Source organism: Rhinoraja longicauda, chromosome 23 (genome assembly GCF_053455715.1).
Source record: "Rhinoraja longicauda isolate Sanriku21f chromosome 23, sRhiLon1.1, whole genome shotgun sequence".
Classification (NCBI taxonomy): Eukaryota; Metazoa; Chordata; class Chondrichthyes; order Rajiformes; family Arhynchobatidae; genus Rhinoraja; species Rhinoraja longicauda.
In genome coordinates this window covers 27,466,093-27,493,230 of record NC_135975.1, presented here as the reverse complement: position 1 = coordinate 27,493,230, position 27,138 = coordinate 27,466,093, and the positions used below count along the sequence as shown (strand labels likewise).

Below are 27,138 nucleotides of genomic sequence, written 5' to 3'. Positions count from 1 at the left end.
TCTGTACACAGTGGACAGCTTGATTATAATAACATATAGTCTTCGCTAACTGGACAGCATGCAATAAAAAAGCTTTTCACTGTAGAAACAAAGAACTGCAGATACTGGCTTATACCAAAGATAGACACAAAGTGCTGGAATAACTCTCTGGGCCAGGCTGCATCTCAGGAGAACATGGATAAGTGATATTTTAGCTTGGGACCTTTCTTTAGTCTGAAGGACACCATTTGATCAAGAGGAATTGGCCATTCAATCACCTCTTCAGTCTAAAAATGGGTCCCAACCAAAAAAGGTCACCTATCCATGTTGACCCGCTGAGTTACACCAGCACTTTGTGCCAAGCACATGGGATAGAGGAGCGCGCCCCCGCGGGACAGGGGATAGAGGAGCGCGCCCCCGCGGGACAGGGGATAGAGGAGCGCGCCCCCGCGGAACAGGGGGTAGAGGTGCGCGCCCCCGCGGCACAGGGGATAGAGGTGCGCGCCCCCGCGGGACAGGGGATAGAGGAGCGCGCCCCCGCGGCACAGGGGATAGAGGAGCGCGCCCCCGCGGGACAGGGGATAGAGGAGCGCGCCCCCGCGGCACAGGGGATAGAGGAGCGCGCCCCCGCGGGACAGGGGATAGAGGAGCGCGCCCCCGCGGGACAGGGGGTAGAGGTGCGCGCCCCCGCGGGACAGGGGGTAGAGGTGCGCGCCCCCGCGGGACAGGGGATAGAGGAGCGCGCCCCCGCGGGAGTAGATAGAGGAGTGGTTGGGGATGAGCGCGTTCCCGAGTGGTCCGGGGGAGAGCGCTCCCGCGGGACAATGGGGGAGCGCGTCCCCGCGGGACGGGGGTAGAGGAGTGCGCTCCCGAGTGAAGTCAGGGGGAGTGAGCAGCGCGCTCCCGCAACGTGCCCGTTGCTGAGGGGGAAGAGCGCGTCCGCGAGAGATCAGGGGTGGAGAGAGGCGCGACCCCGCGAGGGAGCAGGGGAAGAGCGGAGCGCGCTCCCGCGGGAGGAGAGGAGAGGGGCGCGCGCGCCATGTCGGCCGGGACGCTCCGCATGTGAGTGAGTGAGAGAGAGAGTGTGCGTGCGGGGCCGGGGTGGGCTGGGCCTGAGGCCGGGGTGGGCTGGGCCGCGCCGGGGACCTGGGCCTGAGGCCGGGCCGGGGTGGGCTGGGCCGCGCCGGGGACCTGGGCCTGAGGCCGGGCCGGGGTGGGCTGGGCCGCGCCGGGGGCCTGGGCCTGAGGCCGGGCCGGGGCGGGCTGAGCCGCGCCGGGGACCTGGGCCTGAGGCCGGGGCGGGCTGAGCCGCGCCGGGGACCTGGGCCTGAGGCCGGGCCGGGGTGGGCTGGGCCGCGCCGGGGACCTGGGCCTGAGGCCGGGCCGGGCCGGGGTGGGCTGGGCCGCGCCGGGGGCCTGGGCCTGAGACCGGGCCGGGGTGAGTTGGCGCCGCACCTGGGGCCGGGGTGGGCCGGGCTGGGTGCCTGAGGCTGGGGTGGGCCGCGCCGGGTGCCTGGGGCCGGGCCTGCAGGCTCGGGGCTCGTGGTCCAGGCCGCAGCTGCAGCTCCCGGGGCCGCTGCTGTCCGGGTGAGGCCCGGGTGTCCTCTCTCTCCCTCCCCCCCCGCACGGCTCAGTTGGGCTCGAAAGGTTTAAACCATTTGACCAAAGACGCTCCCCTCCCCGGCCCGGCCCTGCCCGCTGAGTTACTCCAGCACTCTGTGTGTCCATCCTCGGCTCGGGGCTCCACAAGAGCAGGCCGTGTCCGCTGCCACTCTCCACTGCTTACATCCCACGTGCTTAACAAGATGCTTGAGCAGGGCCTCAGGCCCAACTTGCCTTTGCCGACAATCGACAATAGGTGCAGGAGGAGGCCATTCGGCCCTTCGAGCCAGCACCGCCATTCTACGTGATCATGGCTGATCATTCTCAATCAGTACCCCGTTCCTGCCTTCTCCCCATACCCCCTGACTCCGCTATCCTTAAGAGCTCGATCTAGCTCTCTCTTGAATGCATTCAGAGAATTGGCCCCCACTGCCTTCTGAGGCAGAGAATTCCACAGATTCACAACTCTCTGACTGAAAAAGTTTTTCCTCATCTCAGTTCTAAATGGCCTACCCCTTATTCTTAAACTGTGGTCCCTGGTTCTGGACTCCCCCAACATTGGGAACATCTATACCTCATAATCAACTAATCCCTCCTGCCCACGTTTGTTCCATATCTCTCTAAACCTTTCTTATCCATGGATAGATGCAAACACCGATGAGCCAAAACATTATGAGCACTGACAGGCGAAGTGAATAACATTGATTATCTTGTTACAATGGCACCTGTCAAGGGGTGGGATATATTAGGCGACAAGTAAACAGTCAGTTCTTGAAGTTGATGTGTTTGATGCACGAGAAGTGGGCAGGAGTAAAGATCTGAGCGACTTTGCCAAATTGTTATGACCAAACGACTGGGTCAGAGCATCTCTGAAACGGCAAGGCTTGTGGGGTGCTCCCGGTCAGCAGTGGTGAGTACCTACCGACAATGGTCCAAGGAGGGACAAACCACAAACCGGTGACAGGATGTTGGGCACCCAAGGCTCATCGATGCGCGAGGGCAACGAAGGCTATCCCATCTGGTCTGAACCGACAGAAGGTCTACTGTGGCACCAGTTACAGAAAATTTTAATGGTAGGAGGAATGTGTCATAATACACAGTGCATTGCACCCAGCCACGTATGGGGCTGCACATTGAGGACCGACAGTATACTAGGCAGGTGGTCATAATGTTTTGGCTCATTGGTGTATATGGATGGATTTGGAGAGCTATGGGTCAGATGCAGACAAATGGGATTAGCCCAGCACCTGCAGTTCCTTGCTTCATAGCCCAATGTACCAACTTGGTGGGCATGGACAAGATGGTCCGATGCGTCTGTTCCCATGCTGATCAGCTCTGTGACTGACCGAGTGGCGCAGCTGGAGGGGCTGACAGCGCCAGAGACCCGATTACAATCCTCGCCTAGGGTGTTGTTTGCATGTCTCCCCCGTTCGTCCCCCCCCAAATGTATGAGTTTTCTCTGAGTGCTCCAACTTCCTACAACATTGCAAAGATGCACAAGTTTGTAGGTTAATTGGCCTCTATAAGTTGCCCCTAATGTGCAGGGCGAGGATAAGAAATAAGAAGGGGGAGGATAACATAGAACTAGCCGAAAACATAGAACAGGTGATTGAAGGTCATCATGGACTCGGTGGGCTGAAGGGGCTGTTTCCATTCCACGCTGCATCTCAATACGGTTATGAAAGTACGAAGAAGGATGAATTGTGGAGAATTTATGGTTAGAAAATTGATCATGAAAAGACTATCATGTTCTTACTGAATGGTGTGCAGATACTAGGACCTGCTCCTATTCAAGTTAAAAAGTTCATTAAACTTAAATTTAGAGCTGAAAAAAATCAGGTGGCAACTTTGTTATGTTCTTGAAGAAATGGAAAAAACAAAGTTTTTTATTTTACCATACGGAACATTTGGAGGGAATTGTCATATAATGGGTCTGTCAATGAGGAAAATATGTTTTGGGTTTGGTCAGGGACTGTAGGTTATATTGATAAGTAGATTGTTACTAGTTTCCTGAGAAACTCATTTATTAGTTTCCTGAGAAATGACTGGTTTCACTGAATGTTTTGAATATTTTGCACAGTTCAGCAAACTTTGGAAAATGCCCAAATTTATAAATATTAGTGTGCACACTGATAGAAATAGTATTGAGAAAAGTTATAAATGGCTTTTTATTATCCACTTCATCTGAAATTAGGATAGTTTCTGTATAAAATGAAAGGTTTTAAGATTGTAAGATTATCACATGTTTATTATTCAAAATATAATAAAAAGGAACAGCAGATGCTGGTTTATACCAAAGATAGTAAATATAGTAGGTGAATGCAATGATAAGCTCGGTACGGAGAATGGTAAGAACAAAAGACCATTGTCTTCCTGAACTTGGTAGATTGAACTTCTTCCCACCAGTTGACAAGAGGTGAATATTCTATGCTGTATAATTGCAAATTTCATGAATAAAATATATTTTTGGATAAAAAAAACTTAGCTTGTTTAGTCATCAGATGCATTTTACTCCTAAAATGTGTGAAGCAAAATCCTCTGTCTGAAAACCCAATATCAACTACTTGCTCTTGCTCATGGGATAGTCTCTGGCATTATGTTCATTCTGGTTCTGTAAGCAGATTAATATTGAACGAGTGAGTGTTTGATTCAAGCATATGGTATTAGTCTATCTAGTTGTTCTCTAGGGACAATCAGGCCAGTTCTACCTTGTTAAAGAACGGTGGCGCAGTGGTAGAGTTGCTGCCTTACAGTGCCAGAGGCCCGGGTTCAATCTTGATAATGGGTGCTGCCTGTACGGAGTTTGTACGTTCTCCCCATGACGTGTGGGTTTTCTCCGGGTTCTCCGGTTTCCTCTCACACTCCAAGAATGTACAGGTTTGTAAGTTAATTAGCTAGGTATAATTGTAACTTGTCCCTAGTGTGTGTAGGATAGTGCAAGTGTGCGAGGATCGCTGGTTGGCGCCAACGGAGTGGGCCGAATGGCCTGTTTCCATGCTGTATCTCTAAACTAAACTAAAATATGGTTCAAACATTCCTCAAGGATTTCAATTTATTTTAACTAGCAGTCCCCAGTACACTGTATCCCAATAATTTCTATAATCTTTGTGTTCCTCCCCGTCGGACATTTCATTGACTAAAATATCGCCTGCTTTAATTTTATCCAATGACTAATTTTAACAAAATAATGATGTACATTTCTTTGACTTTTCAGACTGGTCTGTGGCGATGTTGAAGGGAAATTGAATGTATTGTTTAACAGAGTACGGTCAATTCAAAAGAAAAGTGGAGATTTTGATGTGAGGACATTTTTGTTTATAAACTGGTTTTGTCAAGTGTTGTATTATACTTTTAAAATAATTATAAAAAGTATTGTATGTATTATCAAGCTGGCTACCTAGCCATTATGTGCTTTTTGTTGTATTTATGTGCCAAGCTAAACTGACAGTGGCTAACTATGTGGATTTTACTTGGGTCTGAGATGTATTTTTGCCTTTTGTAGCTAGTTGTACTAGTTAAAAAGTAATTTGTTAAGTTGCCCTTTAAGAAGAAAACATATGTAATAGGTGATAGCTTTAACATGAAAACTATTAAATTTCAGGCAACAATATTGATATCTTAAAACATTGTTATATAAACTAATGTTGTAGCCAAATCTTGTGTTTCATCCTGAATACACCTATTCTAATGACTGCATTTCCTGAGTTGGAAAGTATTGTCCAACTTTAGTTCTGGGTTTGTGATTCTACATTAAAGTGAGTGTTGGTTATGTTGCATTTGAAGATGACTTGATGTTTTGTTGAACTTTAAGATGACTTTGATGTAACATCATGTTCGGTTATGGGAATATATTGATAGATATGGATTATTTTATTTTTCTCTGGTATACTAGACGAATACAAATTTTGAATTTTTTTAGTAATCTTTGTGTGAAAAAGTAAACTTCTTTTTGTTTTAGTGGTGGACTAGCTAATGACTTGATGTATAATCTGGAATGGAAATTATGAACTTTGTGAAGTAGCAAAAATTGGAAAACAATTGGAATAAAGCTTTTAAATAAATTTATTAATCAACATTTTTGAGGGGTTGCCAAATGTTAACTTTTCATTCTGGTGTTCTTTTTGTACTTGTAGCTACTGTTGTGTGTAGGAAATTTCTTTGGAACCACAGCAGAGGCAGAATCAGAATGGGAAGACTACAAATCCCGAGCCAAGAAAGGTAAATTAGTAACATATTTATACATTTTAATCATATATAACATATAACATATAACAACTACAGCATGGAAACAGGCCTGTCCGGCCCTACCAGTCCACGCCGACCATTCTCCCTGACCTAGTCTCATCTACCTGCACTCAGACCATAACCCTCCAATCCCCTCCTATCCATATACCTATCCAATTTACTCTTAAATAATAAAATCGAGCCAGCCTCCACCACTTCCACCGGAAGCCCATTCCATACAGCCACAACCCTCTGAGTAAAGAAGTTCCCCCTCATGTTACCCCTAAACCTTTGTCCCTCAATTCTGAAGCTATGTCCCCTTGTTGGAATCTTCCCCACTCTCAAAGGGAAAAGCCTACCCACGTCAACTCTGTCCGTCCCTCTCAAAATTTTAAAAACCTCTATCAAGTCCCCCCTCAACCTTCTACGCTCCAAAGAATAAAGACCCAACCTGTTCAACCTCTCTCTGTAGCCTAAGTGCTGAAACCCAGGCAACATTCTAGTAAATCTCCTCTGTACCCTCTCCATTTTGTCGACATCCTTCCTATAATTTGGCGACCAGAACTGCACACCATACTCCAGATTCGGCCTCACCAATGCCCTGTACAATTTCAACATTACATCCCAACTTCTATACTCGATGCTCTGATTTATAAAGGCAAGCATACCAAATGCCTTCTTCACCACCCTATCCACATGAGATTCCACCTTCAGGGAACAATGCACAGTTATTCCCAGATCCCTCTGTTCCACTGCATTCCTCAATTCCCTACCATTTACCCTGTACGTCCTATTTTGATTTGTCCTACCAAAATGCAGCACCTCACACTTATCAGCATTAAACTCCATCTGCCATCTTTCAGCCCACCCTTCCAAAAGGCCCAAGTCTCTCTGTAGACTTTGAAAATCTACCTCACTATCAACTACTCCACCTATCTTAGTATCATCTGCATATTTACTAATCCAATTTGCCACACCATCATCCAGATCATTAATGTAAATGACAAACAACAGTGGACCCAACACAGATCCTTGGGGCACTCCACTAGACACTGGCCTCCAACCTGACATACAATTGTCAACCGTTACCCTCTGGTATCTCCCATTCAGCCATTGTTGAATCCATCTTGCAACCTCACTATTAATACCCAACGATTTAACCTTCTTAATCAACCTTCCATGTGGAACCTTGTCAAATGCCTTACTGAAGTCCATATAGACAACATCCACAGCCTTGCCCTTATCAATTTTCCTGGTAACCTCTTCAAAAAATTCAAGAAGATTAGTCAAACATGACCTTCCAGGCACAAATCCATGTTGACTGTTTCTAATCAGGCCTTGATTATCCAAATAATTATATATATTGTCCCTAAGTATCTTTTCCATTAATTTTCCCACCACAGACGTCAAACTAATAGGTCTATAATTGCTAGGTTTACTTTTAGAACCTTTTTTAAACAAAGGCACAACATGCGCAATGCGCCAATCTTCCGGCACCATCCCTGTTTCTAATGACGTTTGAAATATTTCCGTCATAGCCCCTGCTATTTCTGCACTAACTTCCATCAATGTCCTAGGGAATATCCTATCAGGACCTGGAGACTTATCCACTTTTATATTCTTCAAAAGTGTCCGTACCTCCTCTTCTTTAATCCTCCTAATTTCCATCACTACTCTACTTGTTTCGCTTACCTCACATAATTCAATATCCTTCTCCTCGGTAAATACCGAAGAAAAGAAATTGTTTAATATCTCCCCCATTTCTTCCGGCTCAGCACATAGCTGTCCACTCTGACTCTAATGGACCAATTTTATCCCTCACTATCCTTTTGCTATTGACATATCTGTAGAACCCCTTGGGGTTTACTTTTACATTACTTGCCAAAGCAGCCTCATATCTTTTTTTCGCTTTTCTAATTTCCTTTTTAAGATTCCTTTTACATTCTTTATATTCCTCAAGAACCTCATTTACTCCCTGCCGCTTATATTTATTGTATATCTCCCTCTTTTTCCGAACCAAGTGTCCAATTTCCCTGGAAAACCACGGCTCTTTCAAATTATTATTCTTTCCTTTCCACCGAACAGGGACATAAAGACTCTGTACTCTCAAAATTTCACCTTTAAATATCCTCCATTTCTCTATTATATCCTTTTCATAAAACAACAATTTCCATTTCACTCCTTTTAAATCCTTTCTCATCTCCTCAAAATTAGCCTTTCTCCAATCCAAAATCTCAACCCTTGGTCCAGATTTGACCTTCTCCATAATGATATTGAAACTAATGGCATTATGATCACTAGACCCAAAGTGCTCCTCAACACATACCTCCGTCACCTGACCCATCTCATTTCCTAACAGGAGGTCCAACACTGCCCCTTCTCTGGTAGGCACCTCTACGTATTGCTGCAAAAAACTATCCTGCACACATTTTACAAACTCCAAACCATCCAGCCCTTTAACAGAATGTGATTCCCAGTCTATATACGGAAAATTGAAATCACCCACAATCACCACTCTGTGCTTACTACTAATATCTGCTATCTCCTTACATATTTGCTCTTCCAATTCTCGTTCCCTATTTGGCGGTCTATAATACACCCCTATAAGAGTTGCTAAACCTTTCTCATTTCTGAGTTCCACCCAAACAGCCTCCTTAATCGAGCCTTCTAGTCTGTCCTGCCAAAGCACTGCTGTGATATCCTCCCTGACAAGCAATGCAACACCCCCACCTCTTGCCCCTCCGATTCTATCACATCTGAAACAATGAAATCCTGGAATATTTAATTGCCAATCGCAACCCTCCTGCAACCATGTTTCACTGATCGCCAGAACATCATACTTCCAGATGTCAATCCAGGCTCTAAGCTCATCCACCTTTCTTACAATGCTCCTAGCATTAAAATATACACATTTAAGGGACCCATCATTTCTTATTCTCAGTTTATTTCTTTTCCCTTCTTTCTCTCCTACATATTGGGTCTGAGTGTTTCCCTTTTCTGCCTCCTGCCTCACACACTGCCTATTAGCTATCTGTGTTTGAGTCCCTCCCCCCAACCGTACTAGTTTAAAGTCTCCGCAGTTATTTTAGCAAATCTCCCCGCCAGGATATTGGTTCCCCTCGGGTTCAGATGCAACCCGTCCTTTTTGTACAGGTCATACTTCCCCCAGAAGAGGTCCCAATGATCCAGAAACTTGAAACCCTGCTCCCTGCACCAGTTCCTCAGCCACGTATTTATCCTCCACCTCACTCCATTCCTATTCTCACTATCGCGTGGCACAGGCAGTAAGCCTGAGATTATTACTTTGGAAGTCCTTTTTTTTAACTCTTCCTAGCCCCCTGAATTCTCCTTTCAGGACCTCTTCCCTTATCCTACCTATATTGTTGGTACCTATATGTACCACGACCTCTGGCTCCTCTCCCTCCCCTTTCAGGATATCCTGGACACGCTCAGACACATCCCGGACACCGGCACCAGGGAGGCAAACCACCATCCGGGTCTCCCGACTGCGTCCACAGAAACGCCTATCTGACCCCCTCACTATAGAGTCCCCTATTACTACTGCTCTCCTCTTCCTTTCCCTACCCTTCTGAGCAACAGGGCCGGACTCCTTGCCAGAGGCCCGGGCACCGTCGTTGCCCCCAGGTAGGCTGTCCCCCCCAACAGTACTTAAACAGGAGTACTTATTTCCAAGGGGTACAGCCACCGGGGTACTCCCTAGTCCCTGCCTCTGTTCCTTGCCCCCCCTAACAGTGACCCACTTGTCTACCTCCCGTGGTCTAGGAGTGACCACCTCCCTGTAACTCCTATCTATAACCTCCTCACTCTCCCTGATCAGACGGAGGTCATCAATCTGCCGCTCCAGGTTCCTAATACGGTCCCTTAGGAGCCCCATCTCGTCACACCTGGCGCAGATGTGGATGTCTGGAAGACTATCAGACTCCCAGATTCCCCACATCTGACACCCAGAACAAAAAACTGCCCTGGCAGTCATACTCTCCAAACAAAGCCCCGCGCTCGGTTACTAAGCCTACCGCCCGGCCGCCACTCCAACGGCTCCAACCGCCCACCCAAAAGAACTGAGTGATCTCCTGGGAGAGGCGAAAAACCGGATAAAAAACCCAGGCCAATTTGGGAAAAAATCCGGGAAATTCCTCTCCGACCCCAAGCTAGGCGATCGAAACTAGTCCGGGAGATCACACAGGTCTTACTCCTTACTATCCCCACACAATCCCCACACACTACTTCCCAAGCAACACAGCTTGGTGCTGCTTGCTGCTGCTGCTGATTGCTGCTGCTTGCTGATGTTCTGGTGTTGCAAATGGAATTCACAAAACTTGTGCTTGTCACAAATTGCCACCTGTAAACAACAGATACTTTTATCATAGTTCTTTGTGGAAAAAAGTGCTATTTGCAGTGCATTAGATTTCTTGGCTGTCTCATTCGGACTTGTTCACTAAATCCTGTATGCCTTTCCAAGGTACAGCAAGTTTAAAAACTTAATTTCTGCTTGCTGATTTTACATTGCGATATTTTTGTTTTCTTTATTCAACTATTCAGTAAACACTGTCTTATCAACATGTGGGCACCACAGCAACATATTAATAAGGTCATAAGGAATAGGAGTAGAATAGGCCATTCGGCCCATCAAGTCTACTCCACCATTTAATCATGGCTGATCCATCTATCCCTCCTAACCCCATTCTTCTGCCTTCTCCCCATAACCTTATTTGGAGGTTGTTTAATAGCCTAATGGTTGTCGGGAAGAAGTTTACTGTTTTCAGACTCTTGATACCACCTTCCCGATGACAGGAGTGGCATGAGAGTGTGGTCAGGGTGGTGTGGGGCGCTGACGATGCTGGCTGCCTTTGTTTAGGCAGTGACTCAGTGGGTCCTTTCGATAGTGGGGAGGTCAGTACCTGTGATGGACTGGGCAGTGTTCACCACTTTTTGCAATCTTCGTTCTCTTGGCTTTCAAGTTGCCAAACCAGGCCATGATGCAACCAGTCAATATGCTCTTTACAATATACCTGTGGACGTTCAAGAGATAATTTGTCGACATTCCGAATCTCCTCAATCTTCCAAGGAAGTATAGTTGTTGATTTGATTTTTAGTACTGGATCCTTTTTTAGTAACATGTTTAACGTATTGTTTTTAACTTTCTAATGATTGAAATGTTCAACTATCAGTTGAAACCTAATAGTGCGAGGAAATGTGCAAATAAAATGCAGAAACTAGGTACATTTGAATTTTCTTCCATGTACAATTGTTTTAATCGTGCTTTTTTTTACATTGATTCTTTTTTTCCCAGCTCCAATGCAAACATATATATTGGGTGCCAACGCTCAAGAAACAACAAAATATTACTCCAATGTAGATGGATGTGAATTGGCAGAAAACATTACATATTTAGGTATGTAGAAACAAGGCACTGCTGATACTGGGTTACCAAAAAACCCCACAATGTGCTGGAATAATTCAGCAGGTGAGGCAGCATCTCTGGAGAACGTAGATGGGTGATGATTTGGGATGGGACCCTTCCAGTCTGAAGAAGAGACCTGACCCAAAACTTCATCTATCCATGATCTCCAGAGATGCTACCTGAACTGCTGAGTTACTCCAGCACTTTGTGACATATTTAAGTATATTCTATATTCTTGTAGTTTGAAGCATCCGTATTATGGTCTGTGTATACCTTAGATTGAGCATTCGAAGATCCAGTGAGCCAGTTTTAAAAGCCATACAGAATGCTTTTAATGCCAAATTGGTACGGTGTTTCTTCAGTGTGATATGTTATACTCCTGTAGGTCGGAAAGGTGTTTTTACAGGAGCATCGGGTTTACAAATTGCTTACCTGAGTGGAACAGAAGCCCGGAATGAACCAGCTCCTGCTTTCTGCTTTACCGCTGAGGTTGTGGCAACTTTGAAGAGTTCACTCGCTGCCAGCTCCAAATTCAAGGGGGTGGATCTTCTCCTGACATCACAGTGGCCAAGAGGAGTATGGCAATATGGAAATAGTGCGGTCAGTTTATTACCTTCAGGTGTTTTAAAGATTTCATTTTAAAAAGCACCTAATCTCTCAACATTTAAGAACCATTTGGATAAGCACTTGAATTGTCAAGACACAGCCGACCTTTGGCCCAAGTTGGTAGAAATGTGATTAACATTGATAGGTCCTTGATGGCCAGCACAGGCGTTGTAGGTCTTGCGTATTTAACGATACATTCAACATGTAGCTCACGTAATGCTTCTCACACTCACCTAAAACCTTGTTCATTAGCAAATGTTTTAGGAATATTGTTCAGTCTGAAGAAGGGTCTCGACCCGTAACGTCGCCTATTCCTTCTCTCCTGAGATGCTGCCTGACCTGCTGAGTTACTCCAGCATTTTGTGAATAAATACCTTCGATTTGTACCAGCATCTGCAGTTATTTCCTTACACTAAGAATATTGTGCAATATTTTAAATGGGTAAATTAAAAGTGCATAATTCTAATAACACCCAATGGTCTAGAACTTCTGCCGAATTCCCAAGGCTGTTAGATTATCATAATCCTACTGCATCAAGTGCAGTGTTGACTTTTACAATTCCTTGCATTTTCATTATTTGGGGTTGTGTTTTATTACTATAGAAATAATTTAAACATTATAATACAAATGTTGCAAACTGTACACGGAGGCAGGAGTAGATACGACTGTTTGGTACGTTTATACCTTTGCCAGCACCAACACGTGGAGCCAATTGTGTACTGCCTTGGTTGTATGCAAAACAAAGCTTTTCACTGTACCTGCGTACCCTAAAGATACCTAGGAACATGTGATAATAAAGTATCATTCATTCATGTTTTAATTCATTTGTTCATTCATTCAACAGTCCATATAGAGGTGGTGTGAAAAATGCATGACTAACCATAATTAATCTCTTCCACAGGAAGATATTGATACAAAACTATGTGGCTCTGTGCTCATATCAGATCTTGCATCTACCCTAAAACCCAGATATCATTTTGCTGCTTTGGAAGGAGCTAATTATGAAAGATTACCATACAGGTATTGTCACCTATTCATTTGATTCAGTCCAGAGGAGGTTTACCAAAATTATGCCTGGATTAGGGGGCATTGGCTACAGGGAGACGTTCGGCAGACTTGGATTGTTTTCTCTGGATCGCCGGAGGTTGAGGGGAGCTCGGATTGAAATACATCATATTATGTGAGGCGTAGCTAGGTAAGACAGTCAGAACTTTTTTCCCAGGATGGGAAAATGCAAATATTAGAGGGCATAGCTTTAAGCTGAGAAGGGCAAAGTTTAAAGATGTGCAGGGCAAATTTTTTACACAGAGGGTGGCAAGTGCCTGGAGCGTGCTGCCACGTTTGGTGGTTGAGGCAGATATGATAGTGGCATTTAAGAGGCTTTTAGATAGGCACATGGATATGCAGAGAATGGAGGAATATGGATTATGCACAAGGAGGTAAGAGACGATCTTGGTATCATGTTCAGCACAGACATTGTAGACCAAAAGGCCTGTTCTTGTGCTGTACTGTTCTATGATTCATTTGCTAAAATGCTTTTCTCGTAAATTCCTATCCCAATTGTGGTTACTTTCCTGCACTTATCATTTTTCAGTTTTGTAGCTGTAGGAAGAACTTTATGTGCATATGTGTAACATCTGTTTTGCAGTATTTTGTAAAATTATACTCTTTCCACTTTTGAGACTGTTTTGGGAAGGAAAGTTTCAAAGTGAAATTGTGAATTTTAGTATGTTTTATTGTGAAGAAGTTGTTCAATTTTGGTTCCTTTTAAACAAACAACAAACTGAATGATAACTAATGATTCGTATAGTGTATTCACCCTACAGTTCATAGCAGCAGTGGTCTTCATTTGATTACTTGCCATCTCAGACTGAGAATGGGAATGAACTGCTGTTAGACACTGGGGTTGCAGGAATTAATAGACACGGTTTAAAAATATATTTAAAGTTATTTCAAATTAGCTTTCTCATGGGTAGCAATAGACAATAGGTGCAGGAGGAGGCCATTCGGCCCTTCGAGCCGGCACCGCCATTCAATGTGATCATGGCTGATCATTCTCAATCAGTACCCCGTTCCTGGCTTCTCCCCATACCCCCTGACTCCGCTATCCTTAAGAGCTCTATCCAGATCTCTCTTGAATGCATTCAGAGAATTGGCCTCCACTGCCTTCTGAGGCAGAGAATTCCACAGATTCACAACTCTCTGACTGAAAAAGTTTTTCCTCATCTCAGTTCTAAATGGCCTACCCCTTATTCTTAAACTGTGGCCCCTTGTTCTGGACTCCCCCAACATTGGGAACATGTTTCCTGCTTCTAACGTGTCCAACCCCTTAATAATCGTATATGTAGCAGATTAGAGGTTATTACAAATGAGTATTACAATTTTTTTAATTAACCCCAAGTCACAATAGAAAAATGCATCAATTTAACACAAGAAAAGACACAAAGTGCTGGAGTAACTCAGTAGATCAGGTAGCTTCTCTGATGGACATGATTAGGACATGTTTCCGGTCAGGACTTTCCTTCAGACATTAACTTAACATGCTTGAATACTTAAACGAAAGAGCTGTAGTATAAAGTTGGGGGTATTGTTGTTACATCGTAAAACATAGCTGATTGTAATGGATCATGGAAAGGTTTACATTTGTTAATATGTAAATTAGTTTGAGCATAAACTTGTCATAAATTTAGCATTTTGAATAAAATTTGTAAATCACCAATTGTAGACAAGTAGAAACTCCGATCAAATTATTCAAATTGTCAAGACATATAGCATGTATCTTTAAAGATAAATAACCTGGAGATAAATTTGGTCCCTCTGTTAAATGAGCATTTGAAGTGTCAGAGCATTGCTGTGGTTTTGTACTGTGGGATTAGTGCAGCAATGTCTGATCTGTCCGTTTAAGCTTTTGTACATTATAGGTCCCAAGATGATGCTGTAGAAAGGCTGTCCTTTTTTTTTATCTTCTCTAGTCCAAATGAAACTTGTAAGTGAACCAACAAAGCCAGTCGCAACCAGCATTGCTTAAACCAGAAACATCTTGGTCTGAATGACTTGGTATTGGAGCTTTCTGTGCATATACTTATGAACACTTTAATTATAATTAAACTTTATTTTAAAATTTAGAAACCATATGATACTACAGGAAAATGCACAGCATGTCACCAGGTTCATAGCACTGGCAAATATCAGCAATACCAGTAAGAAAAAGGCAAGTAGACAAGATTCTGAGTTACTGACATAATTAAACTTTGATAGAACATATCTGCGATACTCTTTGCATTTTGAATGTTTTCTTAATTTTAATGGAAGTATAATACTCAATTCTAATAATGTATATCCCTAAAATATTATCTGTTCTTTTAGTATAACTCATTTTCGATTAATACCACTGAACCAAGCTTGATGCCTGCCACATACCAATGTTAAAACTTGGTTAATTCACAGGGCAGTATGGATTTTCAAAGCATTTTTGTTTTCACAAATGTCAGACTCTGAGCACCAAAATAAGCTCTTCAACCCACCATGCCTATCCCATCTCTTGTACCCACATTAAGTCCCTATTATCTTTGAGTCTTGTCCAGGTGCTTTTTTAAATGTTGAGTGTGTCTGTCTCCCTCCACCACGGCTTCAGGCAGTGCCTTCCACACTACAACCACCACGAAGACAAAGGAAAATTAAACTTTTCACCCCTCAGAATCTTTTAGTTATGTTGACAATATGACTTTATTATTGTTGGCTTGGCCATCTAAGGCTGAAATTAATGTTCCTGTTGGCAATAATAAGGATGCTGGCAGGTTTTAGACAGCCTAAGGAAGATCATTTCAGTTGGCATGAAGGAACCTCATGGGGGCAATTAATCGGATTAGAGTTGAAGTTGCTGAGGGGTGACATCAAAGACAATAATGGTGTAGATCACAGGAGCTTTCTTAAAATTATTTGTTAATATGAAACCACTATCATGATTTTTTTAATATTGCTAGAACTGGTTCTAGATTCCTCTTTTTTAATACTTGCTATCATATTACTTGTTTGTTTTTTACTTACAGTACTTGTACGCATTTAATATTGTACCCATAAGTTCCATGGATTCAACTGAATTAGTGAAACAACCCCTTGACGTTACAGAAAGTCCATACAGGAAAATGGGCAAGGAATTTCAAAGAACAAAATTGGGGCAAGCTGCATCAGTAAGTAGATATGGGAAAACCTTTCTTGGCAATTAGTTCGAACAAAAAGTTGTAAGAACTGGTCTTGAACTTAAAAACAGAAAATGGTGGAAAAATTCAGCAAGTCAGGCAGCATCTGAGGAAAGACAAGCTGTCAATGCATTGTCTTTGCCAGAATGTAAGCTTTATAAGCTTTAGTTCCCCCTTCAGCAGGCCCTGAAAGGCATCAAGCATTTAGATATGTGTGGTCTGGAAAGAAATATTTTGACAGTGTAATGTGATTCCTATATTTTGAAGGCAATTAATACTTTTCTTAATCTCAAGAGCCCCAGGGCTCAATATTCATTGTCCATATTGTATATTAATATCATAATAGGTTATAAACTTCTGTGAACTTTGAAATAAAATTGTTTCTAACCACCTCTTGTGTCATTTGCTTTAACATTCAGATGTTAAATTCCACGATTTCATCTTGTTGGTTCTTTGATATATTATTGACATTTTTCTTTGTCAGTGTTAATACTGATTTTTTCCTGTTATAAAGAAATATTTGAGCAAATAGCTGGTAAATTTAATCCTTCATTTGGCAACATATTTGGTTTTGTCTAAATCAATTTTTGAAATGAGGCCAAATTAATAAATGGAGAACGTTTGTAACATGATGCTATTATTTATCTTGTAAATTAATCTATGATGTTGTAAACTTTGTTTATTAAGAAACTTGCAGTGAATGTGGTGCTTATTTATTAAGTCCATTGGAATGTAATGGGCGCAATAGAAATAGAGTTATAAAAATGTGACCTGACTATTAAGAGACTCCTAAAAATAAAGACTCATCTTGTAATTGTGTAAAGTGCAGGCTGCATGATAGAAAGACAAGAGGATCAAATTAATGTTACATAAATTCTGTGCTAGTGATATATTTTACGATTAGAGCATGTATCTGTGCTAAATGAATTCTATTTCCTAAAGTTTGGATTAAGGAAATTATATTATTTTCTGAGATAGGATTTTGGATTAATAAAAAATTGTTATTAAATGCACTTATTTGTTCAAACAAAATGCACAGATCTGGAATAATTCTTGAAAATTGGGGTACAGGAAAGATAACCCCATTATTTAAGCATGGATGAGAGAGAGAACAAGGAATTGGTGATCTGGCAGCATCACATTAGCAGTAGGTTCAATGCGGCCATCTATCCCAAAGTACATTATCTCAGCAGTTGGAAATTAACACTGAGCAATCAGCATGGAGCTAAGCAGAGCATAAATTGTGTTTGAATAATTTGCGGTAGTTTCTTGAGAATGTATCTAGTAGAATAGACATGGAGAAACCAGTGGATGTGGTGTGCTTGAATTTCACAGAGTTCCACAGAAGAGGTTAATGCAAAAACATTGAGCTTATGGAATTGGGGCAGAGGAAGGTTAATATATGGAAGAAACTGTGTATTAGTTAACAATTAGAAACAAAGAAGGAATAAGTGGATCTTTTTTCATGGAAAGTTGTGACTAATGTGGTACAGCAGCAGTTTCTAGTCACAATTCACAATCTATAACAGTGATTTGGCTGAGAGAATCAAATATAATGTTGCTAAGCTTGCTGGTGGCAAGAAACTAAGTGGGGATGTGAGTACAAACAACACAATGAAATATGGATGTGCTAAGTGAGTTAGAAAGAGGGTGGCACAGCTGGTAGAGTTGCTGCCTTACAGTGCCAAAGACCAGGGTTCAATCCTGACCTCGAGTGCTGTCTGTGAAGTTTGCACGTTCCCTCTGTGATCATCAGAGTTTCCTCCAGGTGCTCTCGTTTCCTCCCACATCACAAGGTCATGTGGGTTTATAGCTTAAATGGTCTCTGCGAATTGCCCCTAGCGTGTAGTGAGTGGATGCATAACTGGGATAACATAAAACTAGTTTGATCGATGGTCTCGGTGGGCCAAAGGGCCTGTTTCCACGCTGTATTTTTAAACTAAACTATTTAATAAGGTAGATGGAGTACAATGCTGAAAATTGTGAAGTTATTCATTGATAGAAAAAATAATAGAAGTGTTTGAGATGATAATGTTCAAGTGATGTGGGTCCTGGTACACTGTCGCTGGAAGCTAACGTGGAGATGCTGCAGGCAACAAGGAAGGGAAATGGTGTGCTGCCTTTACTCCAAAAGGATGGGAAGATGAGAAAGGACAGCTTACTGCAATCATGTGGGGTCCTCCTGAAACCCACACTGAAAAGGTGTTCACAGTCATGGCCTACCATCTAGGGAAGGGTACAGTTACAAGTTTAGTTTAATTTGTTACATGTACGGAAGTACGATGAAAAGCTTTTTTGTTGCGTGCTATCCAGTCAGTGAAAAGACATGATTACAATCAAGCCGAGCACAAGATAAAGGGTATGAGGTTTAGTGCAAGATAAAGTCCAATTAAAGATGTTTTGAAGGTCTTCAATGATGCAGATGGGAGGTCCCGCTCTATCATTTTGTCGATGCATTTTAAATCGTTCATTTGTATTGCTGATTTATTCTTTTTATTTTTAGGATACACAATTCTTCTTTGACCTGAGCAAACGAGAAGGAAAGAAAAGATTATCTGGCGAAGGAGGACCTCATCAATCAAAACAGGTCCGAAAGCCGCGTAAGTGTACACTTTGGAGCTGGTGTTCGTTCATCCCTATTGTGATCAGGAAGCAAAATGTTCAAGGGAAAATCCATTTGTGATTTTAAGATATTGCTATCTTTTGTGCATCACATGATATCCCATGATGAGAGACTAAAGTTTAAAAAGAAAAGGTTGGAAAATCTTTTTAAAAATACAACTTTTCATATTCAAAATACAACCTTTTTCATATTCCCATCCTTTTGGAGTAAAGGCAGCACATCCCTTCCTTGTTGCCTGCAGCATCTTCACGTTAGCTTCCAGTGCCAATGTACCAGGACCCACATCACTTGAACATCATCATTTCAGACACTTCTGTTATTTTTTTTATCAATTAATAACCTCACAATTTTCAGCATTGTACTCCATCTACCTTATTAAATAGTTTAGTTTAAAAATATAGCGTGGAAACGGGCCCTTTGGCCCACCGAGACCATCAATCAACCGATCACACTAGTTTAATGTCATCCCACTTATGCACAAATCTCAATTTTTGTGCAAAGCCTGTAAACATTTTGTTCCACATCATCCATTGACTGAGGGGAATCTGCCCATGTATTTTTTTGAACATTTTCTACAGTCCAATATAAAATGCAAGCTTTGAGTAATTATTCTGTGTAAACTGGGATATCTGTAATTAAATGATGGGAACGTCATAATTTTCTGCTATTCCTAAAGAGCAAGGATGCCAAAGCTGTGTTTTTTGAAGAGGAATAGCTGAGCCAAATTGCTTACTAAATTTACAGTTTAGTCTTTCTTAATTCAAGTTTAGTCTGCTAATTACAGTTAAAGCTCTGTTAATTCAAACACTTTGTGCAGCTTGTATGGTTTTAAAAAATCCGTTTAAACAAGGGCTATCGCATAACATGATATCTGAAAGAACAAGGTTACATTATTTCTGTGACATCAATGAGAAGCACTCAGACACTGTTTGAATTGAGGACGGAAGCCAAAGCTTGGGCAGAAGCAAAGCCATTGTAGAGATGTTCAAGTAATTTTCTTATCTTGTACAGTTCTTCGAGTGTTCTCTCGTCCTGTGCAAAGTGCTGGCCTCTCTTTTGCTGATAACTGTGGTTCCTCTACATTGATCCTTGATGCCATAGCTTTTGTCTGTAGGGATGTAGTTCCTGTTGGAATTGGAAACCTTGGTTCATTTTTAAACTGAAAACATAGTTTTGTGCTGAATTCTTTTTTTAATGTTCCATTTATTTCTGAAACCAGATGTTCAATCAGTTCTCTTTTCAAGCCCATTGTTTGCTTTTTGAAGTGTAATATTAAAACAGTTCGTTAATAGCTTTTTTGAAGTCTTTTTTGTCCTTCCTATCATATAACTGACCTGTGAACTACATTCCCTACAGTAGTGCTGATTTGATCATAAAACATAGGCACAGAATTAGGCCAATCAGCCCATCGAGTCTGCTCTGCCATTCGATCATGGGTGATTTATATTTCCCCCTCAACCCCATTCTCTTGCCTTCTCCCTGTAACCTTTGATGCCCTTTCTAATCAAGATCCTATTAATCTCTCTTTTAAAAATACCCAATGACTTGGCCTCCATTGCTGTTTGTGGCAATAAATTCCACAGATTCACTCCCCACTTGCTAAAAAAATTCCACTTCATCTCCATTCTAAAGCTATGTCCTTTTATTCTGAGGCTGTACCCTCTGGTACTAGACTCCTACAACTAGCTACTGGCTAAAGTACAGCTTCATAATGTTACAGCAGGAGAAAAATCCACTCTTTGTTCTTCATATAATCACATGGAAAGTTAATAACATGCAACAGAGCACCTAAATATGTGTCTTTCAAAATCTTCAGACTTTAGACGTACAGCATAGAAACAGGCCCTTCGGACCACTGAGTCCATGCCGACAAGCGATCGCCACGTACATCAGCACTATCCTACACACTAGGGACAATTTTTTCCACACAGGGTGGTGGGTATATGGAACAAGCTATCAGAGGAGGTAGTTGAAGAGGCACTTTTAAATTTAAAAGACATTTGGACAGGTACGAGGATAGGAAAGGTTTAGAGGGAGATAGGGCATCTTGGTTGGCATGGGCCTGTTTCCATGCTGCATGACTATGATGCTCTATTCTGAGTTCCTCGTGTGTATATTTTTTCATGTGCTCTTAATGCAGCAGAGCTAAATTCATTAAGCATTTTGTTTTTTTCTTTAGCTAAGCCAACAAGTCCTTGCTGGTTCTGCCTTGCTAGCCCTGAGGTAGAAAAGCACTTGATAATCAGCATTGGTACGCACGTAAGTACTATATATTTGCTTCAATGCCTTTTGTCTGAAACCTTTAAGTTTGGCTGCCACTGAAATATAATGCGTCATAATGGTCATTAAGTACCTGTTACGATGGAGTTTCCTGCATTGTATTGCCAAGGGCTGTATTTGATCTCTGTAAAGGTGCAGTGTTGGAACGTTCAATCTAATTTGCTGCGACCGTCTTGTACTGTTGGTAGTATTCATCAGCTCTTCAGGCTGCATGTAAACATGACCTATTAGTACAGACCAGCAAGCAGAAAATAAAATGTTGACTTTGGGATGGCTGTGCAGTTGTATGAGTATTGCTGGTTTAAATGGCATTGATTCCATGACAATTGGAGCCTAAAGAAAGTCCCCAAGGTATTCTGTCCACATTATCTGCAAAGGAAGAGGCCATGGACTAGACACAGATAACTAAAACTGTAGGTACCACTAAGGCCCACCTTTTATCTACTCGATATACTCTCAAAATAAACGTAAATGTGCTTCATAATGTTTTAAAAACATTAATACAGATTAATTCACATTGAAACAGCTAAATTGAAATAATGCAAGTTAAGCTAACAATTTTAAACTAACATAAAATTGCACTTTTTAATAGTAAACGAGTGATGCATCATCTCAGAGATGATGGAATTGTTCTTGCTTAATAAGATTTGTGGTTAAAAAAAAACCTGCATCATAGATGTTTGCACATGAAAGTATATGGCATAGCTTTGTTATGTATTCTTTACTTCATCTATGTGTAGGATAATTTTGAATGCATAGAAAACCGCATAGTTAACTATTTTCCAGCAATTACATGCATTATTAATGGCAAATGTAACTTTTCTTTTCTAGTGTTATATTGCCCTTGCCAAAGGCAGCTTATCTCCTGATCATGTACTTATTTTGCCCATTGGACATTACCAGTCAGTGGTGGAGCTTCCTTCAGAAGCCATTGAAGAAGTAGAGAAGTGTAAGGTGGCTTTGAAGAGGTTTTACAAGAGCATTGGGAAGCGGTTTGTGATGTTTGAAAGGAACTACAAGAGTCAGCATCTGCAGTTGCAGGTAATTACCAGTCGCTTTCAACGTTTGAATAAACCCTTTATTGCTGGAGGATGGTCACTGTTTATACATGACAACAAGCTTGCTTTAATTTTTAAAAAGCAGCATTTGTAGAGTGTCAAAATGTAATCAGCTATTTGAATGTATAAGCACTCCTTATAAATATGTACTATAATGCTGTTGTGGTTGCTCTTACGTCGATTGGTTTTGAAAGTACCAGACCAGTCCTAAAGGCACCACACATAATAATATTGAGGTGAAAATGTTACAATAAAGGAATGCCCAGTCAGCATATTCCTTTGGCACTTTCAGCTCATACATCATATTTCATTAGTTTAAGTCTGAAATAGTCCCAGATATACTCTATCTGCTAATGATGACAAACTTCGCTGAGGGATCCAAGGTCCCAATGATGTACTTTACACTGACACACTTAATAAGTTGGTGGCTTCATCTAAAGTTTACCCTTTTGTTATAAATGCCTGATTTATTTATTTTTACAGTATGTGTCATGAGCCTCATTGAAAAATGCTATTTCATTTCATTTCCGCCCAGGTGGTTCCTGTCCCTATTCAGTGTTGTACTACTGATGACATTAAAGAGGCTTATATTGTACAAGCAGAGGAGCAACAGATGGAGCTCTTGGAAATCCCTGAACATTCAGATCTCAAGCAAGTGAGTTTTGGCAGTGAGGCAGCAGCTCTATCAACTGTGCCACCCTTGTTCTGCCCGTCTTGAGCACCAAAATAAATTTGGCATGTCAGACTACATTGGATACCAAATCCTATTCCTTTAGAATTTGTAATGCTAAAATATTTAGTTCAGTTTTGTTTTTTAATCTGCTGACTAACATGTACTGGGAGCAATTCTGTTGGTATAAATTGCATTTATATGGCACCTTTTAAAATGTCACAATACATAAAATATGTCTTAGGAGCATGATAAAACAACATGTTATACCTGAACTCTCAGGAAAATATTAAAATAATTGCTATAAAAAAAAACATGCTCAAAGAGGGAAGCACCTTTTAAAAAAGGAAAGATTGGAATTAACAAAGTATTGTAAGATTTAGCACCTGGCAGCTGGGAAAGAGATGGCTGCCAATAGTAAAAGGACAAAAATTAAAAAATGGAATTGTAGGGCCACCATCACTGAGGAAGTTTGGGGAATTGGTGCAGATCAATGGGGAAGTTGATGTTTGCTGGGGCTATTGATTTTTGACAGCATTTTAAGGCTGGGAGAGTGTACAGAAGTAATAAGAAATGATCCTGTGGAGAGATGAGAAGCTTAAAGGGCTTTGTGCAAAAAAAGAACCAAAGTGCTAGAATAATTCAGCAGATCAGGCATCATCTCTGGAGAACATGGATAGATGACATTTCGAGTCAGGGCTCTACAATCAGTCTGAAGAAGTGTCCTGCCCCGAAACATTACCCATCCATGATTGCCAGAGATGCTGCCTGACCTGTTGAGTTACTCCAGCATTACGTGTCTTTTTTTTTAAACCAACATCTGCAGTTCCTTGTATCTACATTTAAATTTGTGCACTTGTACATGCAGTCATGGAAAAAGTTAACAATTATTGGAAGATAACCATGATTTTCTGAGAACCCGGCAACAAATATCATTGCAGCTGTTTGGGAGTGATGCTTATCGGTCATGAAAGGTGCAAATAGCAGTCGGTGATTTGTGACTGATACAACTGTGGGCCTTGTAAAACTCACTGTCACCACCTTCTCTGCAATGTTAATGCTATATTTGTGATTGCAGTAAATATATCCTGAAGATCCATGAATATTATAGCTGAAGGCCATGTCCCCTAACCAGTATTGGTGCAAGTGCAAATTGTGGGGTTCAATGGGAGGAAGGTGAGGGGGGAAAGGCTAGGAACCTGGGATGTCATTTACTGTAATGTTTCAAGTGGTAGAGGGATAATAGTCAGAGGGTGGTGAATCTGTGGAATTCTTTGCCACAGAAGGCTGCGGAGGCCAAGCCATTGGATATTTCTAAGACAGAGATGGATAGATTCGTGATTAGTACAGGTGTCAAAGGTTATGGAGAGCAGGCAGGAGAATGGGTTTAGGAGGGAGAGATAGATCAGCCACAATTGAATGACAGAGTAGACTTGATGGGCCGAATGGCCTAAATCTACTCCTATTCCTTATGGCCGCAACACTTTTTTGTTCATTTGTTTATAAAAACATTATTTAATCATAACCAATTAAATGCCTTTGTACTAGAATCTATAAGTGAACATGCTCATGTTCAATTTAGTAGTGATTATGAAATGCCTGCAATTTGCGTTGATATAATTTCCTGTCATTCTGGTTATCGACAGCAGCCTTGGTGACGATGATTCATGGGCTATTTCCTGTTGGGGATTGGTTTCAATGGCTGGAACAGCCATCAATCAGGAATAGTTGACGATAGGCTTTAGTCTTTTGTATGTCAACTACAAAATTCAAAAGTGGCAATTGATGCTTCAGAGTACCATAGTTGACGCTTTGCTGCAAATTTTGCCAGTTCCGTAGAACTACCCAGGATGGACGACGAGGATGTAAAGCAGCTCCCACCCCAGGCTTTAGTGATGTGATGAAAGGCTTGATTTGCCATTTATCAGATTGCCACCTTCTTTGTCTGATGGCTTTGTTTGGGCCTTTAAATGCAGACTATAATGCTAAATTGGGAAACTATTACTCTGCAGTAATGCAAGCACATTGATTTTTGTTTTATAGATAATTCAACCTGGATCGGCATATTTCTATGTGGAGCTGGACAATGAAGAGAAGTTATTCCACAGAATAAAGAAACAATTTCCTTTGCAGTTTGGAAGGTAGGAAGAGTAGGCAGGTAGTTGCAAGTATCTATTGTCTTGGTGAGGCTGTATTGCTTAATGCCCTTCAGCTGAATGTAGGCACCTCTCATTGTGAATTCTGCAAGAGTGCATTTAGGCCCAAAATTGTAATATATGATATTTATTCTAGAAAATAACTAATTCTAGTTGAATATGATCCAAACTAATCTGGACTGTGAGTGTCAGACACTCACGGCATAAAGTGACACAGTGGTAGAGACCTGGGTTCGATGCGACTACGGGTGCTGTCTGTATAGAGTTTGTACGTTCTCCCCGTGACCAAATGGGTTTTCTCCGGGTGCTCTGGTTTCCTCCACACTACAAAAACATGCAGGTTTGTAGGTTAACTCAGCAGGACAGGGAGCATCTCTGGAGAGAAGGAATGGGTGACCTTTCAGGTCAAGACCCTTCTTCGGATCTCATATCATATCATATCATCATATCATATATATACAGCCGGAAACAGGCCTTTTCGGCCCACCAAGTCCGTGCCGCCCAACGATCCCCGTACATTAACACTATCCTACACCCACTAGGGACAAATTTTTTTTTTTTACATTTACCCAGCCAATTAACCTACATACCTGTACGTCTGTACGTCTCGACCCCCAAAACGTCACCCATTCCTTCTCTCCAGCAATGCTGCCTGTCCTGCTGAGTTACTCCAGCTTTTTGTGTCTATCTTTGGTTTAAACCAGCGTCTGCAGTTCCTTCTCACACAGGTTTGTAGGTTAATTGGCTTCTGTAAATTGGCCCTAGTGTGCAGGATAGAACAAGTGTACAAGTGATTGCTGGTCAGTGCAGACTCGGTGGTCATCGGCCCAGTTTCCACACTACATCTCTAAACTAAAACCTGCAAAAAAAATCCATGTGACCTTAAACTAAGCAGTGTGTGTACCCTGGTGCCTGTCATTGTTTGGACTTTATCATTAGTTGATTTTCCTGATTTAAAATTGAATGTTCAAGTTATTTTCTCAACAAGTATTTTCTTTGGAATATCACTGGTATGTTACATAAATCAAGATCAATGGTAATTTCTGAACAATAGAGTCTCAAAATAAAGGCTTAATAATAATTGTAAGCAGGATATATAAATGCATAGAAACTGAGTTGCTTGCGATTAGAGTGCCTATGTGGAACTGGTAGATTAAAAGGGCCTCAATAAAGAACAGAATAATTTTATTTTACCCCATTACAGTAGAATGCCTATTGGAGGCAAGGTGCTCATCTACTTTTGTTTTGAATTTTGGCATGTTTATTTTGAATAATATGTTTGTCTGCTATAGAGCAATCTTTTCAAGAGAAACCTACTGTATGCAGTATCGAAATACATTATTGGACTCTGAATGAAAACAAAGTTTATTTGACAGCAGATTGCACGAGAGAGCAGATGATAGAGTTGATCTATTTACGTATCCAATTTACAAGACCCATGCACCAGTTTCTTGTACGAAGCAGTTCCATATGTAATATGCAGTTAAGACAAAGGTGCCCATTTTCTACAAAGGATCATGGTATATTGGGTCTGGAGAGGGCATAATTGCAGCAAAGCATTGCTATTGTCTGGTACCTGTGTGGATTTGTAAATAATAATTGTGTTTTTACTGAGACCTGTACCTTATAGATGTCCGTGAGAGTGAATAATTGCATATTTTGTTGTGCGTTTCTACCCGAGACAGTATTGAATCATGTGTGAAGCATTTGCTGGTTAAACTTCATTCATACATTTAATGTTTTCTGAATTTCTCACAGGGAGGTTTTGGCGAGTGAAGCTGTCCTGAACATCCCTGACAAAGCAAATTGGAGGGAATGTAAATACAGCCGAGAAGATGAAATAGAATTTGCCAAGTCCTTCAGAGAGGGCTTTCAACCGTACGATTTTTCCTTGCTTGATTAAATTGAATTTATTATCTTATTTATGGTGAATGTTTGCAACTGCATTGGTCAATGTTTCTCTGAAAATTATCCATTTGAGAGGAATTATTCCAGGTGCTATACTTTGATACAGATATATTTTTCAATTGCAGAACTACATGTGATGTTATAGTGGATTTTGAGTGTAATTGTGTACATACATCAAGGTTAGTTTTTAAAGCATAGTAAAGATGAATCCCATTTTTCCTAAATGAGCTTTACAACTGGTTTCTTTTCAGAACTCCTTGTATATTTTACAAAGATGTAATTGGAAATTATTGGCTTAATGTGATTCTGGAAATTGCAGTTTTATTTCAGTGGTTCTTGGGTATATTTTTACAATTTTATAATGAAACAAATTTGTTTTTTTTTAAGTATGTTTACACTTTGTGCAGTAGA

General features: G+C 41.5%; 1 protein-coding gene across 4 annotated transcripts; it reads left to right on the top strand.

Moving 5' to 3' along the window:
- The first annotated feature begins 737 nt into the window (after positions 1–737).
- cwf19l1 (CWF19 like cell cycle control factor 1) lies at positions 738–27,138 on the top strand. Of its 4 annotated transcripts, none has more exons than XM_078419905.1 (14): positions 738–1,041; positions 4,796–4,880; positions 5,715–5,799; positions 11,117–11,218; positions 11,613–11,827; positions 12,735–12,853; positions 14,960–15,044; positions 15,883–16,023; positions 18,536–18,632; positions 20,835–20,914; positions 21,767–21,976; positions 22,529–22,648; positions 24,707–24,804; positions 26,578–27,138. In XM_078419905.1, exons 1-14 carry the CDS (start codon positions 1,019–1,021, stop codon positions 26,720–26,722), a joined length of 1,605 nt encoding a protein of 534 aa, XP_078276031.1. In that variant the 5' UTR covers positions 738–1,018; the 3' UTR covers positions 26,723–27,138. The 4 variants fall into 4 exon arrangements, with proteins under 4 accessions (XP_078276031.1, XP_078276032.1, XP_078276033.1 ...); XM_078419906.1 differs by lacking the exon at positions 738–1,041 and adding an exon at positions 2,088–2,654; XM_078419907.1 differs by lacking the exon at positions 738–1,041 and adding an exon at positions 2,729–3,298.